A 15,141-nucleotide genomic window follows, 5' to 3' on the forward strand; every position below is an offset into this window, starting at 1 on the left:
TGTTGCATAATCTGCGACTCACTTCAATATAATCAAATAGGTTTGATTTTGTCTTTAGTCGTTGGGGCAGGCTATGTGTGCATGAGAGCTGACAACTAATGAATGCTCATCCAGAAGTGCAATTCATATAATGCAGCAAGAATAAGGACTGCAGGTGTTTTGGACCCCACAAACAGAAAAGCTATAGAAAGCATAGAAAAGAAGAAAAAAAAGGCAGAGATTGAACTTGTTGTACTTAATCCTTCATACAACACTGGCTCTGTCAGGCAGCATGTTATTGGCTGCCAAAAAAGGGGCAAGCAAAACTAGGCTGAAATGTCAGCATGCAATTGCAGAAAGAGACATGCCCAACAATTTTCAGTCGTGTAAACTGATGGGTCTGGTGACAAGATCAGAAAGTGCAGTCAGCAAGGCTGCTACCCTATGACTAGAAGTCACGTAATGTGACATCAGTTTTAGTTCTTGTCACTCTCAGGTCTCAATCCTCAAAAACAGACCCTCTAATCCCATATGTGCTGGGAGTATGGCATAAAGTGGAGAGACTTCTTGATCCTTGCCCAAAATAGCACACTATTTGAATAAACTACTGAGTGATATAGTTAGATGCCAGCATCACACTATACAACTTTGAGACAGAGTATGTCACATTTAACAACTCAATTCCTAGGGGATGTTAGATTACATGACTAGGGATCGCAGGTGGTGAATGATTACATGACTCCCTCAGAATTTTGTAGCTCAATTTGAAATGTCCAAAATATTGTGGGCTCGCCTTATTTTGACAGCCAATGAAATTGTTGCCCGACAGAGCCAATGATTATATGAAGGTTTTTCATGTATACCAAGTTCAGCTGCAGTATTTCCCTTTTTCCATTCACTTGTAGTATGAGAAACATGAAAAATGAAACAGCTAAGCCACGCTTCCATTTGCGCAGTCCAAAACACCTGCTTCCTTTCTGCTTTTGTGCCTGCATTGTATTCATTGTACTTCTGGCCAAGCGCTCACTGATTGTGAAGTCTCACACTCACCCCTACGACTTTGTTGTTGCTCATCACAGAGCACTATGACTGAAATCTCTGTAGTCGTCATTCTACACATCTGGTGGGCACAGAATGACAAGAATTATGTAATTGAAGGGCTACAACTAAAAAGTTTTGGAAAAGTAGTTTAGTGTGAAGCTAGCCAAAATGGGAACCTTGCAACGTTTTAAAGTATCTGGATGACATATCAGGACAACTCTGCTATTACAGTAGCTAACCAACAAGCTCGATGGACTTGATGGCCTCCTCTTGTTTGTCAACATTCTTATGTACCCTTAAAATAATTAAAGTAACATTAACAAAAGAAAAAAACACACTGCTTCATTACAAAAAATCAGCTTTATTGTTTTTTTATGAAAATTCATCTATTATGTGTCTTTACAGTACCATTGCTATGCTTAATTGTTTTGTGTTTAAATATCACCTGTCCTTCTCATAATTAAGACAAGGATGAGAAACTGCAAAAAAATAATAAAACAAAATGACATAATATTACCAGTATTTTTAACAGTTAAGTTAAAAAAATGCAGACCTTTGATATTTAACAACCAGTTCTGTTTGGAGTGTGCATTTTGTTAATATACTATGAGAATCCAGTCCGTTAGGATTAATACTGCATATAGTGAGGGTTTTATAATAAAGGATTTCTGGCAGGTCTTACGGTTTAGCAAACCAGAAAGCAGCAAAGGCAAATTTTATGATGATGAGGTAGCCTGATAAACTTTTAACATAAGATGCCAGTGACTTCTAATTTTAATTATAACTACAATGCCTTTATTTCATTCAAGTGCTTATCATGTTGCTAATTAAGGCGCTGCTTACACTTTCAGTTCTTCCTTAAAAAAGATAAAGTCGAGGTTTGTTTGATTAGTTTTCCTGTTTTAAACTATAAGAGGTATATGAAAATGTATAAATACAGGTTTAAATACTTTACAGATAAACAACATATGACAAACAACCATTTTTGATCAAATTAATGAGGTAGGCTTAACTCCACATATGGGTTAACTGCACATGACAGTTATAGTGAAGCACCAAACATTACAGAAGTGCACATTCTTTTTAACCTGAATACAAATGGAGACATTTATCAAACTGTTTTGTGGAAGTTCTCAGAAATTTAAAAAGCACTCATTCAGAATTTCTATAGTGAAATGGCAGATATGAATCAAAAAATGAGAAGTGAGTAGGAGGAAAGAGTGGTCCCCAAACATGTCCATTTTTTTGATGCTGACAATGCTTACCAGTGACAGCTTTCTGCATGCAGGGAATGCAATGACCTTCTGTGGTTTCCATCATCAATAAACTAGAAGTTACGGGAGCATTAGATCTGGGTGTCCTAGTCCTGGCTGGGATAGACACTGTCTCGCAGGTCTCTCTGTTTTGGGATATCACAGCAAGCAGAGCTGTTACTCAACAGTAACAAAGTGCCAGGATTCTGCCTGGAGAGCCTTCTGTGGACCCTGTGTTCACTAGAGCTTCTCCTGCATTTCCAAGAACTGTTGGCCAGGTGTATTTCTGTCTCTGAGGGCTTCTGCTTTCACTGCAGTTGTAGTTCTGAGTCTTAATGGATTAGGTTAGAAATGAGCATGGAAACATAGATTGAATAATTGTGTCTCATTAGTAAATGTGTTTGTATCTCAGACCAAGACCTGAAAAAGTGATTTTATTTTTAATATTTTCTCAGCTAATGTGAAATAACCAAGTGGATATGAATTTACAATTACTAATGTTCATGCCAGCATGAATGAAAAAGGCTGCTCTGCAAATGCTCCAGATGCATACCATTTTAAAAATGTATCTACATTTCCAAGCTGCAGACCTGAAAAAAAGGCTTTCAGTACCCAAGCAACATGCGCTAAATATGAAAACAATTTACACAATACAAAACCTACTGCAACCAGTGTTGCATGAGTAACAGTTATTACAATTAATACATTGGTCGATTTACTGGACACAACTTTTCCATTACAAGGCGGTAGCCACCCATCCATCAAAAGGCACCCCCACAGTTAGGCTCATTCATTAGTTTTCCAAAGCCACAAATTCTAATACAGGGAACAAATGAAGAAGTAACTAACGATAGCACATCATTCCACTCATAGGTACCCTTGCTAACATCTGTCCAGTGTATAGCTGCCAATTAACAGTTCATTAAGACATATGAGGAGTCCCATGTTGATACCTGAGACAGTGCCATCCTCAAAAAGGCACATTCCTGAAGATAAGGCAGTCCCATTAACCTGCACCACATTGTGCCATCATAATTAATAGTCATTGGTTTACAAAATGTTAGTGAATATTGAGTTTAAGAGAAGGTTGAGAAGATGCAACTGGTAAGCAGGCCCAATGCCAGCATAAGCAGCATAATACACATTACCTGACAGTGCTTGGTAAACTGTAGACAGTAACTATTTAACAAATACTGTACATCTCACAGTCTCTCTATGTCATATACATTTTCTCTGGGTGCTCCAGTTACTTTCTCTGCCCAGTGACACACAATAGGATGATTTGTGCCCCTACGGTGGCCTGCAGTGCAAGACTATAGGCATGTTCATACTGGCCCCTCCTAACGGTGTCCTATCCACTGCCTTTTATCTAATGCCACTGGGACAGGCTTGCACCTTCCAAACATGGGTTTAGAATTTGATAAGATGAATCTTCAAAGTCCTACTTTTGCACATTGTGTGGGTTTGTCTTTATTTTCAATAGTGACTCGATACCAATCATGAATAGTTAAGCCCTGCAAAAAATCAGTTTAAGTGTATTGCTTTTCTATCCATACAATGATAAAAACTAACATTCTTTCTGTTTCAGTTTCATGTGCTAGACTGGGAAGCGTCACAAACCACTTGGAAGCTCGCTGAAAGCTTGTCTATAATACACTCTGCTTTCACATAAATATCTATTCTGTGGTTCACAAAAAATCAATTTTGCATACTTAGCAAATTTAAGAAAGTAAGATGCATCTAAAAATAAGTTGGCATTGGTAACTAAAACGAAAACAAAGTGGCCTTTTCTCTGTTAAGAGTACAGCAAATCAACTTCATGTCACACTGTACTGCCTTTTAAAAAGTGTATCCTACCTACAATATACACATTTTTTAAGCTGGAATGTAAAATGTGGTCAGTGTGTATCAATACTTTTCATTATGTTTTATTTGTAATGACTGCTTTTTGAATTCTAAATTTATAATTTGAATTTTTGTCTGTAACAAAATGCTATAAAAAGAATAGAATTTGTATTCATTACAAGAGATGACCGAGAAAAACCACTGAAATTTGCCACTTCATTATGAGCCCACTAAGTAAATTCTATAAGTATACAGTATTGTTAATACCTTTAACAGGTCTACTGTTAACGCACCTTCAGGAAAATATTTGCTTTGGTTAGCCAAATTTTAATGTGTGACTTGTATATTGAGGAAAAATAACAATTACCGTATATACTCACATTTAAGTTCTCCCGCAGATAAGTCGGGGCTTAATTTTACTGTATAATTTCTGGCATTTTATAATGTCGGTCGTATAAGTCAAATGTGGAAAACTCATGCTACTGGTCCAAGAGATTATGATATGCTAATGCCCACCTGAGAGAGTAACCACGGAGCACACTGACTTTTTTTAATATGTGTTGTGCCTACATGACCACATGGTAATATTCGAACTATTCCAAATCGATGTTTGCACTGTTTTGTGTGTCTCACACCCTCATACACCTTTATTGTAACAGCATCCCCTATCTATGATGGAGTGTTCGATCAGAAGAAAATATGAAGCTGGTTTTAAATTAAAAGTCGTTGAGGGGCGAAAGAAATTGGAAACTGCGCTGCTGCAACAAAATTCGATGTGTTTGAGAAACTGGTGCGAGATTGGAGGAAGCAAGATGTAAAAAAAAAATCTAAGTGTCGTATTTTTGAATAGGCATACAAGTCGGGGTCTGATTTTATGATTGATTTTCAGGTTTCAAGACCCGACTTACACGCGAGTATATACGGTAAACAATATGTACAGCAATAGAAATGAATGAAATTGCTGGATGAGATTTGTATTGTGAATTTTTTCAATTATTATATAGAGAGCAATCTTGTGTATAAATATCTACGTGTGGAAGTGTGTGTGTCTGTCAGTCCTGGACGTGATAGGTGGAGACGGGCTAAGGGCTCCCACTCCGAGGGTACGCAAGCAAGGCCAGAATGTTGGCAAAACGAAACCTCTGAAGAAAGTCACTTGCTTATCCGCTAATACAGAAGCGAGGTGAGTACATCAGCAAAACAGTATCCCTTTTACTTTTCCTCCCACCGCTAATACACGTCGGAAAAACGAAACCTCCTAGGAGAGAGATGCCCAGAGTCGTTCCTTTCAATTACCTGACATCTCTACTTTTCAATTTTTTTTCTGATGATTTCAATAGTTTCTAGGACTCCAGCCTTTTTACAGCATGGGCTTACACAGCTAGTTAGCTTTATAAAGACGTTATAGCCCTCCATTTCCCAAAATCACTCTATCCATATAGAGGGCCCTGCGGAGACAGAACTTTGTGCCCAAACCAGAAAGTAACCTAGAATGGGTCTAAGTGTGTCACCTGCATGTGCATCTACATCAAGACAGTTTGGAGATATCAGATTAATTTGACCCACACATCTCTGGGCAGCTGGTCTGAATGACCTGTCCTCTTTTTTACTTTTACATTCTAAACACTGTTGCTAGTCTGTAGGAGATATGCAAGTAAGAATCTCTTGCACAGTGTATACATGACAAACATGAAGTTAGGAAAATACTGATGAACATAGCTACAATGAATTATTCAAAGATTTAAAATATCCATCTATCCTGTTTGAAACCCATTTACTCCAATTATTGGAGCTTAAAGAGGAATTGGATGCAAGTCAGGATCTTAAAAGTTCACTGCAGGACGTACTCAAACCAGGCCAGTATAGACTCAACAATCAAACATGCATTTCTTTGAAAGAAAACTGGAGAATCCAGAGAAACACCAATGCAGACTCGTGGAGACCAGACAGAGGCCCAGCCAGGATGTAAACCAATTCTCCTGGTGTACTGAGAGGACTATACCATCTTGTCACTCATGAAAAACATTCACAATAAGAATTTTATGTCTAATACATGAAAGTATATTTGTTAATACCCCACATATATAAAATAGTCGATTACTTGTTTTACATGTGTCCCTCCTTGATAAGCATGATTATAAAACAATTTATAAAACAAATAACAGATTCAGTTTACGCATTTAACTGATCAAACACACATGAAAATTAACCGAATAAATGAATTCAGTAAGCTAAATGCAATGCATTGGATTCCCTTTGCTGATACAGCAAGTATCTGATCAATAAAATTGAAATTGTTAAAAGTCCTTACGAATTACATTCTACATGTGCGCTGAATAATTAGTGTTTATCTTGTTGCATTTCTTTCACTTGAATTCCTATCATGTTCTCTTTCAAGACTGAGTTTTTTTTAATTCATCTGGAATATAAGGAGTTATCATTAATGAACATATGAGTGATAAAAGGGCAAATTAAACTCATTAATTTTAAGCCAACCTAATATTAGTTTAAAGCAGGTTAGCCCAACATAGAATAGAATGCACAAACAATTGGATAGGCTAACAGTTGGAGGATGGGTAGCAGATATACAAATGGACGTATTAAAGCCATTTACAAGTTTACATTTTATTTGCCTGGGTTTAGTTCTACCTTTTTTTTACTGCTGCAGAACCCATCAATAGATTTTAGGACACTTTAGTAAAGTTAATTGTAGGATTTACTAATAGACTATCTGAAGAAAAGAATTAATATATTGTTGCACATAGGCCTTCGTTCACCACCAGGGCCAGCTAAAGGAAAAGGACGTTTACAAACAGAAGACCAATTAATGTGTAACAAGCATTTAGCTACTTGTTATCAATTTCTGTCGCGTTTTTAACAAGGAACAGTCTATCTACCATTTTCTAAATTTTAAGTGTATCTGGCACAGAAAAGCAAGTGACCCCTGTAGAAGTTTAAAAAAGTCTGTAAGGTGATGTGGGTATTGGAACCCTGGTACCAGCAAGCATGGGAAGCGTAGGTTGTGTTGGTAAATCTGATCCTCTACTGGCATTCTTACTTTTATTTCCTGTGAATAACTGCTGGTTTTGACTATTTTTTTGAAAAGTCAACTTCCTCGCCCCCTCCTGTTTCATGTTATTTCCAGAAACATGCACACCTCGCTGATGTAACACCTTGGTAGGATTATGTGAGCTGTCTGTCTTCTTGGAGGTCGGAATCCTGTAAGCAGTCACTGCATCTTTTGCATCAAGTAGCGGAGACTGCCAGTGCCACAGCTCTGCAGTGTTGGACTGCATGTGATGATTTGTAATGAAAGAATGGGATGAAAATTCTGTACTTTGAGATTTATTGAGGTTCAGGGGTGATAATGTTGTAACTTCATCATTGCCTTCTGCAGCTTTAACCTCTGAAGATTCTTTGAGTGTTTTATCAGAGTCCACATTTCCCATCTTATTTCCAGAATCTATAAAGATTATCTCATTTTCTCTTACAGGAGTAGTAGGACTTTTTACATCAGTTGAGATAGCTTGTTTTATAGGTGGTAAGACAGCTAAACTGTTGGCTGCTAAACCTTCATGGGGAACATTGTCTCTAGTAGATAAACACTGCGCAGGTCTTTCATTCCGAATATACTGGGATTCCTTTAAAACACAACAGTCAGCTTCTTCGGATTTTTCCTTGCAGACTACAGGCTGGTTTTTATCTTGTTTACTGGGTGGCTGAGAAGCTTGCATTGTATTTGTTTTGATACTGTATGTTTCTTTCTTAGAAGCTGAATTGCACCTAGCTGGCGGACTCTCCACTCGTTTCTTTTCACCTTGAGTGCAGTCTACTTTCTGCAGATCAGGACATTCTGGAAATTGCATTGGTTTTAAACAAAGCACACAGTGATATTCAGAATCAGTTGGCTTTGTTTTTATATTTTTTTTCTGAGTGGCAACGCTAGCAGACCTAGTTGGCCTTCCCCATCCTTCAATCTGTAAGAAAAATGACAGCTAATTGCAAAGACAAATACAATGTAATCAAGAAAACTAAAGTAAAATCATGGACTATGGTATCATTAACAACCCACTATAAATAAAGACCCTAAGTACAATCCACAGATGAAGTTCAAGCACGTTATGTTCAACAGATTAAAATAAATACAGTATGGAGAAATTTAGTTTTGGATGCAACTGGGCATGCCAGTTCTGATGGTCCTTTATGCCTTGTCCAATTCTTATGAGGGCTGATATTACAAGCACTGTTACTATATTTTATTCAGTATGTCCTGCTCATGTGGCATTCACTCTGACTTTTGAATGGCTCATGAACAGCATTGCAGAAATTCATGCAGTCCAGATTTTGGCAGATACAACCAAATAATCACTAAAGTATGGTCTGTTAACTAAATATTGGAACTCCCATAACCTACAATGTGAATACACTGTCACACACGTGCACATGGGAGGCAGCCAAAGGGCTTGAGTAAGGGCAGTTCCAAATCAGACTGGGATGTGGCAGAGTGCACTGATTCTTTTTCTCACTTTCCTGCAGACCATTCACGGGAGATTCCAAATAACCCTGTTGACATCACTTCCGGGTCCGAGCCTATTAAGGAAGACCTTGTTGGCTCCGGCTCCTTTGATGTCACATCCGGGCTCAAACCTATGGCTGAAGACCCTTACGATCCTGACCCCTTTGATGTCTCTTCCTGTCTTCCCCTTTAAAAGCCTCCACCTTTCCCCTGTTCCCTCAGTTCTGTTTTGGACTCCTGTTTGTGAACGTCAGTGCTATCATTTATTTGCGATTTGCAGCCAGGATACCAGTTATACGGGTGGCTGCCCCAAATCTTGCTATGGCTCTGTGTGGAGTTTGTGACAACACCTAAAAATATTTCTAACAAATGTTACATGCATCTTTTTGCACTAACTAGAAGCACGGTAATAGATTGGTGTCCTGTCCGGGGTTTGTTCCTGCCTTGTGCCATGTGGTAGCTGGGACAGGCTCCAGCAAAAAAAAGTGACTTTAATAATATTTCCACTTTAATTAAACTGAAACATGAAGCTTCTTTTCATGTGTTTTCAGCAAAGATTATATTTATTTTCATTAATATTGAGAATAGTCCTACAGTCTAAAAATCTTCATACTATTTGATACCTCCAATAAACAAACATTTTATTTTATAACAGAGCTGTATATTTACATACACACTAAAAAACAATAATTCAAAAAGCAGTGGCATCATATATTTCTAAACATGCAACAGACCATTAAAATATATTTGGTAACACCTTACCGCATCTTCCCAACCTAAGTGAAACACATTGTGAGATGGGCTTCTTGCTTCCTGACTGATATTTAAAAGTACTTCAACATATTTTTCGTCTGCATGGCATATTCCACTCTCATCATCATCATCTGAGTTCTCATCAAGCCTTTCATCCATTGTATTCTGTGACATTAAATGAATGCACACATAAATAGATGGAAATGACAGAACACTAAAACACGTTTTAATGCAAATCTGAGAAGTTCTGATTTTTTAGTTAATTACACAGAATAATATCACTAAACCCTGGTAAACTACTACATCTGTTCTGGGGCCTCTGCTCTTTTCACTCTTCCATTAGGTCAGATTATCTCAAAGCACAAGGTGAGCTACCACAGCTATGCAGATGACACACAGCTTTATTTATCCATAGTGCCTGATGACTCTGATGCTCTTGGCTCTCTGATCCAATGGCTTAACAGTATTTCTGATTGGATGAGCAGACACTTTCCAAATTAAATAAGGAAAATGCTAGTGATTGGCAAACATGCATATAGCGAGGGCATTAGAAATAAACTTGATCCCACAGTTTTAAAATCAAGGCGGAGGTAAAGAATTTAGGGGTAATCACTGACTCTGTCCTTCACTTTAAATTGCATATTAACCAGATTATGAGAACTGCATTTAAGGAATATAGCAAAAGTTACACCCCTTATAACTTTACAAGACGCTGAAAAATTAGTTCATACTTTTGTTATTAGATGACTAGATTACTGTAACACACTCCTAACAGGATTACCTGAGAAAAAAATCAATTGTTTGCAATTAGTGCAGAAGGCAGTGGCCAGAATCTTAAGTAGAAAAAGAAAATCTGAGCACATGTCACCTGTTTTAGCATTGTTAAATCTGTTACCCATGTCATTCAGAATTGACTTTAAAATATGACTAACGGTTTATAAAGCCTTAAATAATCTTGCCCCTTCCTATATTGTGAAATGCCTGTTCCCCTGCACTCCAAGTCATAACCTTAGATCTTCAAATGGAGGTCTGTTTATAATTCCAAGAGCCAAATTTAAAAGAAGCAGTGAGGAGGCCTTTTGCGTTATGCACCTAAAATTTGGAATACTTTACCTACAGAAATTTGCCAGGCTAATACTGTGAAGCATTTTTAAAAACGTGCTAAAACGAATTATTTTAATTTGTTTTTTTCATAGTTACATTACAGTTGTATTCCTTATAGAATATATGGGTATAGAGTTATCATATTCTTTAGGGATCCACATCTGTTCTAATCCCCACTATTCTCTGCTATCTTTTGTGGTAGCAATCTGCACCTCCAGCACCTAATCAAGGCGCCATGCAGCCCTCTGAGAACAGATGAAGGCGGGTGTCTCAGCATTCCACTAGACCAACTTTATTATGTGAATCATGAAAACAAAGAGGCCTGATTCAGAAACATTTATGTTAGGTAGTGGGGTCTGGAAGTTCTTTTGGCCTTGGCACCACTGCCATCTGGCCTTATCTCATTTTATCTCAACTTATTCTAATATTATTTCCTAATATTAATTATTTTTCTTTCTTCTAAATTTTTCTTTGTTATTTTCTAAAGAACTTTGAGCTACATTGTTGTTTGAAAATGTGCTGTATAAATAAATGTTGCTGTTGTACATTACCTTCTTTACTCATTTCTTAAATTTGTTAGTGTTATTTTATACTGGGCATGGAGAGGCCATATCCAATGAGAAGTAAAAGAGATTAAAAAACATGAATACCTCAGTTAACCACCTTTTCGGGACTTAGGAGTATTTGGAAACTAAATACAATTAAACTGCTTCTTACTACCTTATGTAAGGATAGTTCTGAACCTGCAGCCATAGATCAAAAGATGATCTAGTCCCATTTTTATACCTATCTCAAGCAGTCATTCATTTAGTATCCTAAACTATATCTTCTTATTAGATTCATGACCAAGCAGACAGTGTTTTTGTAAACAAGTTGTACAGTTGCTCAAGTAACCTATCAGCCTCTTGTCACTAATTTGGACATTAATTCTGTGACAGTATCATTAACAAATAAAGCAGCAACAACACACACAAAGAAACATGTTTTATGACTCAAAACACACTCATCATATATATATATCCATAAAACAACTCCAGTATTTCTTACTTAACATAGTAGGGATGAGAATCATTAGGCACATCATGATTCAATGCCATTACAAACGGATTCTCGACGCATCTCAATTTTCACTTTATTTATTAACACAATACAATAACAAAAGAAACTGGCAACTGGCTGGCAGCATCATGTGTCAGCATATTTTCCAGCATTGTACAGAGTGGACAAGAAAAAAATGTGTACCTGTGTTGTACAATTATTTCCTTAAATTAAAAACAATTTTCATCATGTCCTAAATCACTTAGCAGAGCATAAAGCTGTCCTTAGTGCTAGAGTGCTTTACCGCACCTTTCTTATTGATTTTGAACACTTTGTTATACCTGCTTAAATTAAACAGGCACCCAATGGGATATGTGTGAATAAGGGCTTTCATTGAAAATTGAAAATATTGGCTTTATTTTACACTTAACACTATAATTCCTTTTCTGTTTACATTGCATCCGGGTATAATTTAGCCTGAATACATAAAAATATGAAAATCTGCATCCAGTGTCTATATCAAGCTTGGAAAGAGGGTGCATTGAGTGGACGCCTCTAACTGTACATTAAGAGGTTTGATCCTCAGTTGCATTTATCGGGTCAGCACAGTATATACTACTGTTCATTTCTCACCACCTCGGTAGGCCTATGTGGTTTCATTGGCACAATCACAAGTGAATTTACATCTTTCCTTTTAATGTGGTCTCTAGGACCGAAACTCACATGATGATACGAGCATGATGTTACCAGAAGCAGCAGGCAAAATTGCAAAACAATACCTTTCTTTTGCAAACTAACACGATATTGTTAGGAACTTCCATATATTTCCAAATACATAAATCATAGGTAAAGATGATATTTAAGATACACTTTTTTTTTCAAAAAAGTCAATTCATGGGAGTTAAGGGAGATCTGAAATATAATTAATCAAAAAATACTCATTAATTTTTTTACCTCACTTCTTACATTATGGTTTGCAGGGATTTTGGCCCTTTTCTGGTGGCATTAAGTACATAATAGGAACCAACCGACCATTGAAAGTGGTACAGTTTACATGTGACAGTTCAAGCATGTGGAATGGAATTGAAGTACCCAAACAAAATTAACTTGAGCATGATGACTACTACACACCAATAGTAACCAATTCAGGAAATGAACGTTACTTAAAAATAAATATATCAAAAGTGGCAGCAAAGTTTGGAAATTAAGAAAATGTCTAGCACTATCTTCCAAACAATGATCCAAGTTTACAAGTATTAATGCATATACATGTATATTCATCTATACATTTTTCACGCCTACTTGTTTAATTATATTGTCTCAGGGAGTCAGAACTTATTCTTACAGCACCTAAGGCGTAAGACAACACTGGAATGGAAATCATTTAATCAAAGGGCACAATCATGTACTCACTCATAATATGTCAATTTAGGGTTACCAATCAACCTAAAATTTATATATCTTTGTAATGTTAAAGGAACTCGGGGTATGTGGAAAAATCAATAGAATGCCTCAGCCACAGCTACCTTTAATAGACTTTAAGTGGGACTGACAATGGTATGTTTCTTTCTGTTTTATTAATTCAACTGATACTGACAGACTATATTACAGCAGCTTTCTAAGGAGAGACTATTAAATTATTCCTTAGACCCTCATTGGAATGCAATAAAATGAACAAAGTTAACAACTTAATAACATTTTTATTGAAATCGCTGTACTTTTTTCTTCCTTATCATACGGTTTCAGTAAGGAAAATCACGAACATATTTATCAAAATTAACGCATATTGCAGCCACATTAACGCGTTTGTGAAGTAAAATTTTACTTTAACCCAACCAACTCTGATTTTTAAACCTTTAATTTGGGCAGAGAACAGGCAGACAAACAAAAAATGCATTAATATTGTACTTACTAGAAGGCGCGTCTATGTTTGTAATAATTATGTTTCTTATTTTCATGAAGATTTTTTTTAATTAATTATCCTAATAAAGATATCCCAAACAAAAATTTATAAAGACAGAGAGCCATGTGTTTTTTACTACTCGTGGGACAACCCGCTGTCCTCATATTCTTTGATGCAGCCATCCGGAAAATATGAGACAAGTGGTGCGGCACACTCTTTTATCGACTTCAACTCCCAGCATGCACTTCACAATAGCCGATAACTTTATATAAATAACCTGCCAAACACACGGGGAAGTGCCGCTGTTCATTCTACCACAGACGCGTGGCTGTTATTGAGATCTACAAGATTTAGGTTTTGAAATTCACTGTAATTTAAAAATGAAGACAGCTGTGTTTTATTTTTTTAATAAATGTATTACTAAACAAGAATATACAATCTGAATTCCACGCTGCAGTCCAAGAAATACTGATTAACTAAGCGGTATGGTGATAAAGCACTAAAGCGTAGCTTACCGTCGAGGATCCTGAAGAGTCATCCGTGTACACCCCTGACCTGAAATACATTTACATTCGATCGCTGTTCTAAATCGGTGTAGCTTAATTATTAATTTTCTCTGTTTAGGCAGCGCGACAGACCGCGCTTGGATTAGACCTGCTTGGTATAGCCGCCTTCTGTTTGGATGGTTGCCATGGAGACCGTCTCTAAGAGCAGAGTGTGACGCGACAGGAAACGCTGAGCTGTTCGCGCGCGCGCCTTCTGCTCGTGTAGTAAGCTGTCAGGTAGGAGGCTGCAACGCTGACTCTCAAAGTTGGTGCGTTACACAAAAGAAAAGTCACATTTATCCTTTGCACGTTATTTGTCAACAGAATGAAATTGTGTTTGAAGGCTTATGGAGTGTAGGACCGAGCTTTTAAATTATACACCTTCTTGTCTCTTGTTTTGAAATTTTTGTTTAGAAAGTCCAGTAGCATAATGGGGTTCACTCGCTTCACTTGAGTTTCAGTTTATTGTAAATTTTGCGTTGGCAGCACATAATGCAGAGCAGAAAATCATTTTTTGTAATGGTCGTTTAAAGAGCTTGCTGGTTGCATTTAGACCCGCGCTTCCCACACACGGATTACATAATCACTTGTCAGCAGTACTTAAAACTCGGCCACTAAGACCACTGTAGTAGAGCTGAGTGAAAGGAATGCAGTACTGTTAACCCTTAGGGGCTTTTGTAATTATTTTTTCACCCGGATCGCCTCCCAGACAGTCACTTCATCCGCCTTTGGAAAGTTCAGAACATCCACACAGGAAGGCCGTTTGCCACGGAGTTTGACCAAATCACTGATTTAGCCCTATTGCAGCCCGAAGTGCACTGTCCACATCTGATCTCAATAAGAATTCCAAATAACCAACAAAGAAATGCATTATCCATCTGTCCTTCCATTATCAGTCATGAGCCTGCCCAACAGCATTCAGCACAAGATAGAAAGAAATTCTTTACAAGGTGGAGATCCACCACAAAGGTCAAACAGGACATTTTACATTTACATCATTTAGCAGACGCTCTTATCCAGAGCGACTTACAACAGTATTTGTTAGTTTTTTTTCGCATACCCCTTGGGGTCAGAGCGCAGGGTCAGCCATTGTACAGCACCCCTGGAGCAATTACAGGTTAAGGGCCTTGCTCAAGGGCCCAGCAGAGTAGGATCTCTCTTTTG

The 15,141-nt window shown here is 37.4% G+C and overlaps 1 protein-coding gene across 1 annotated transcript; it reads right to left on the minus strand.

Annotated features, from left to right (window-relative positions):
• Positions 1-5,495: 5,495 nt before the first annotated feature.
• si:ch73-103b9.2 (uncharacterized protein LOC100150067 homolog) lies at positions 5,496-14,531 on the minus strand. The gene is made up of 3 exons (XM_028808919.2): positions 13,948-14,531; positions 9,397-9,552; positions 5,496-8,095 (listed from the first exon to the last, which is right to left on the minus strand). Exons 1-3 carry the CDS (start codon positions 13,996-13,998, stop codon positions 7,073-7,075), a joined length of 1,230 nt encoding a protein of 409 aa, XP_028664752.1. The 5' UTR covers positions 13,999-14,531; the 3' UTR covers positions 5,496-7,072.
• Positions 14,532-15,141: the final 610 nt, after the last annotated feature.

Source organism: Erpetoichthys calabaricus, chromosome 9 (genome assembly GCF_900747795.2).
Source record: "Erpetoichthys calabaricus chromosome 9, fErpCal1.3, whole genome shotgun sequence".
In the NCBI taxonomy this organism is placed as follows: Eukaryota; Metazoa; Chordata; class Cladistia; order Polypteriformes; family Polypteridae; genus Erpetoichthys; species Erpetoichthys calabaricus.

What these genes read in the sequence shown, in the direction of transcription:
- si:ch73-103b9.2 (XM_028808919.2), bottom strand. Translation starts at nt 13,998, where the DNA reads ATGTATTTCAGGTCAGGGGTGTACACGGATGACTCTTCAGGATCCTCG. An exon ending in ACTCTTCAGGATCCTCGACG is followed by an intron (nt 9,553 to 13,947) that starts GTAAGCTACGCT and finishes TTAATGTCACAG; the next exon opens with AATACAATGGATGAAAGGCT. An exon ending in ACTTAGGTTGGGAAGATGCG is followed by an intron (nt 8,096 to 9,396) that starts GTAAGGTGTTAC and finishes TTTTTCTTACAG; the next exon opens with ATTGAAGGATGGGGAAGGCC.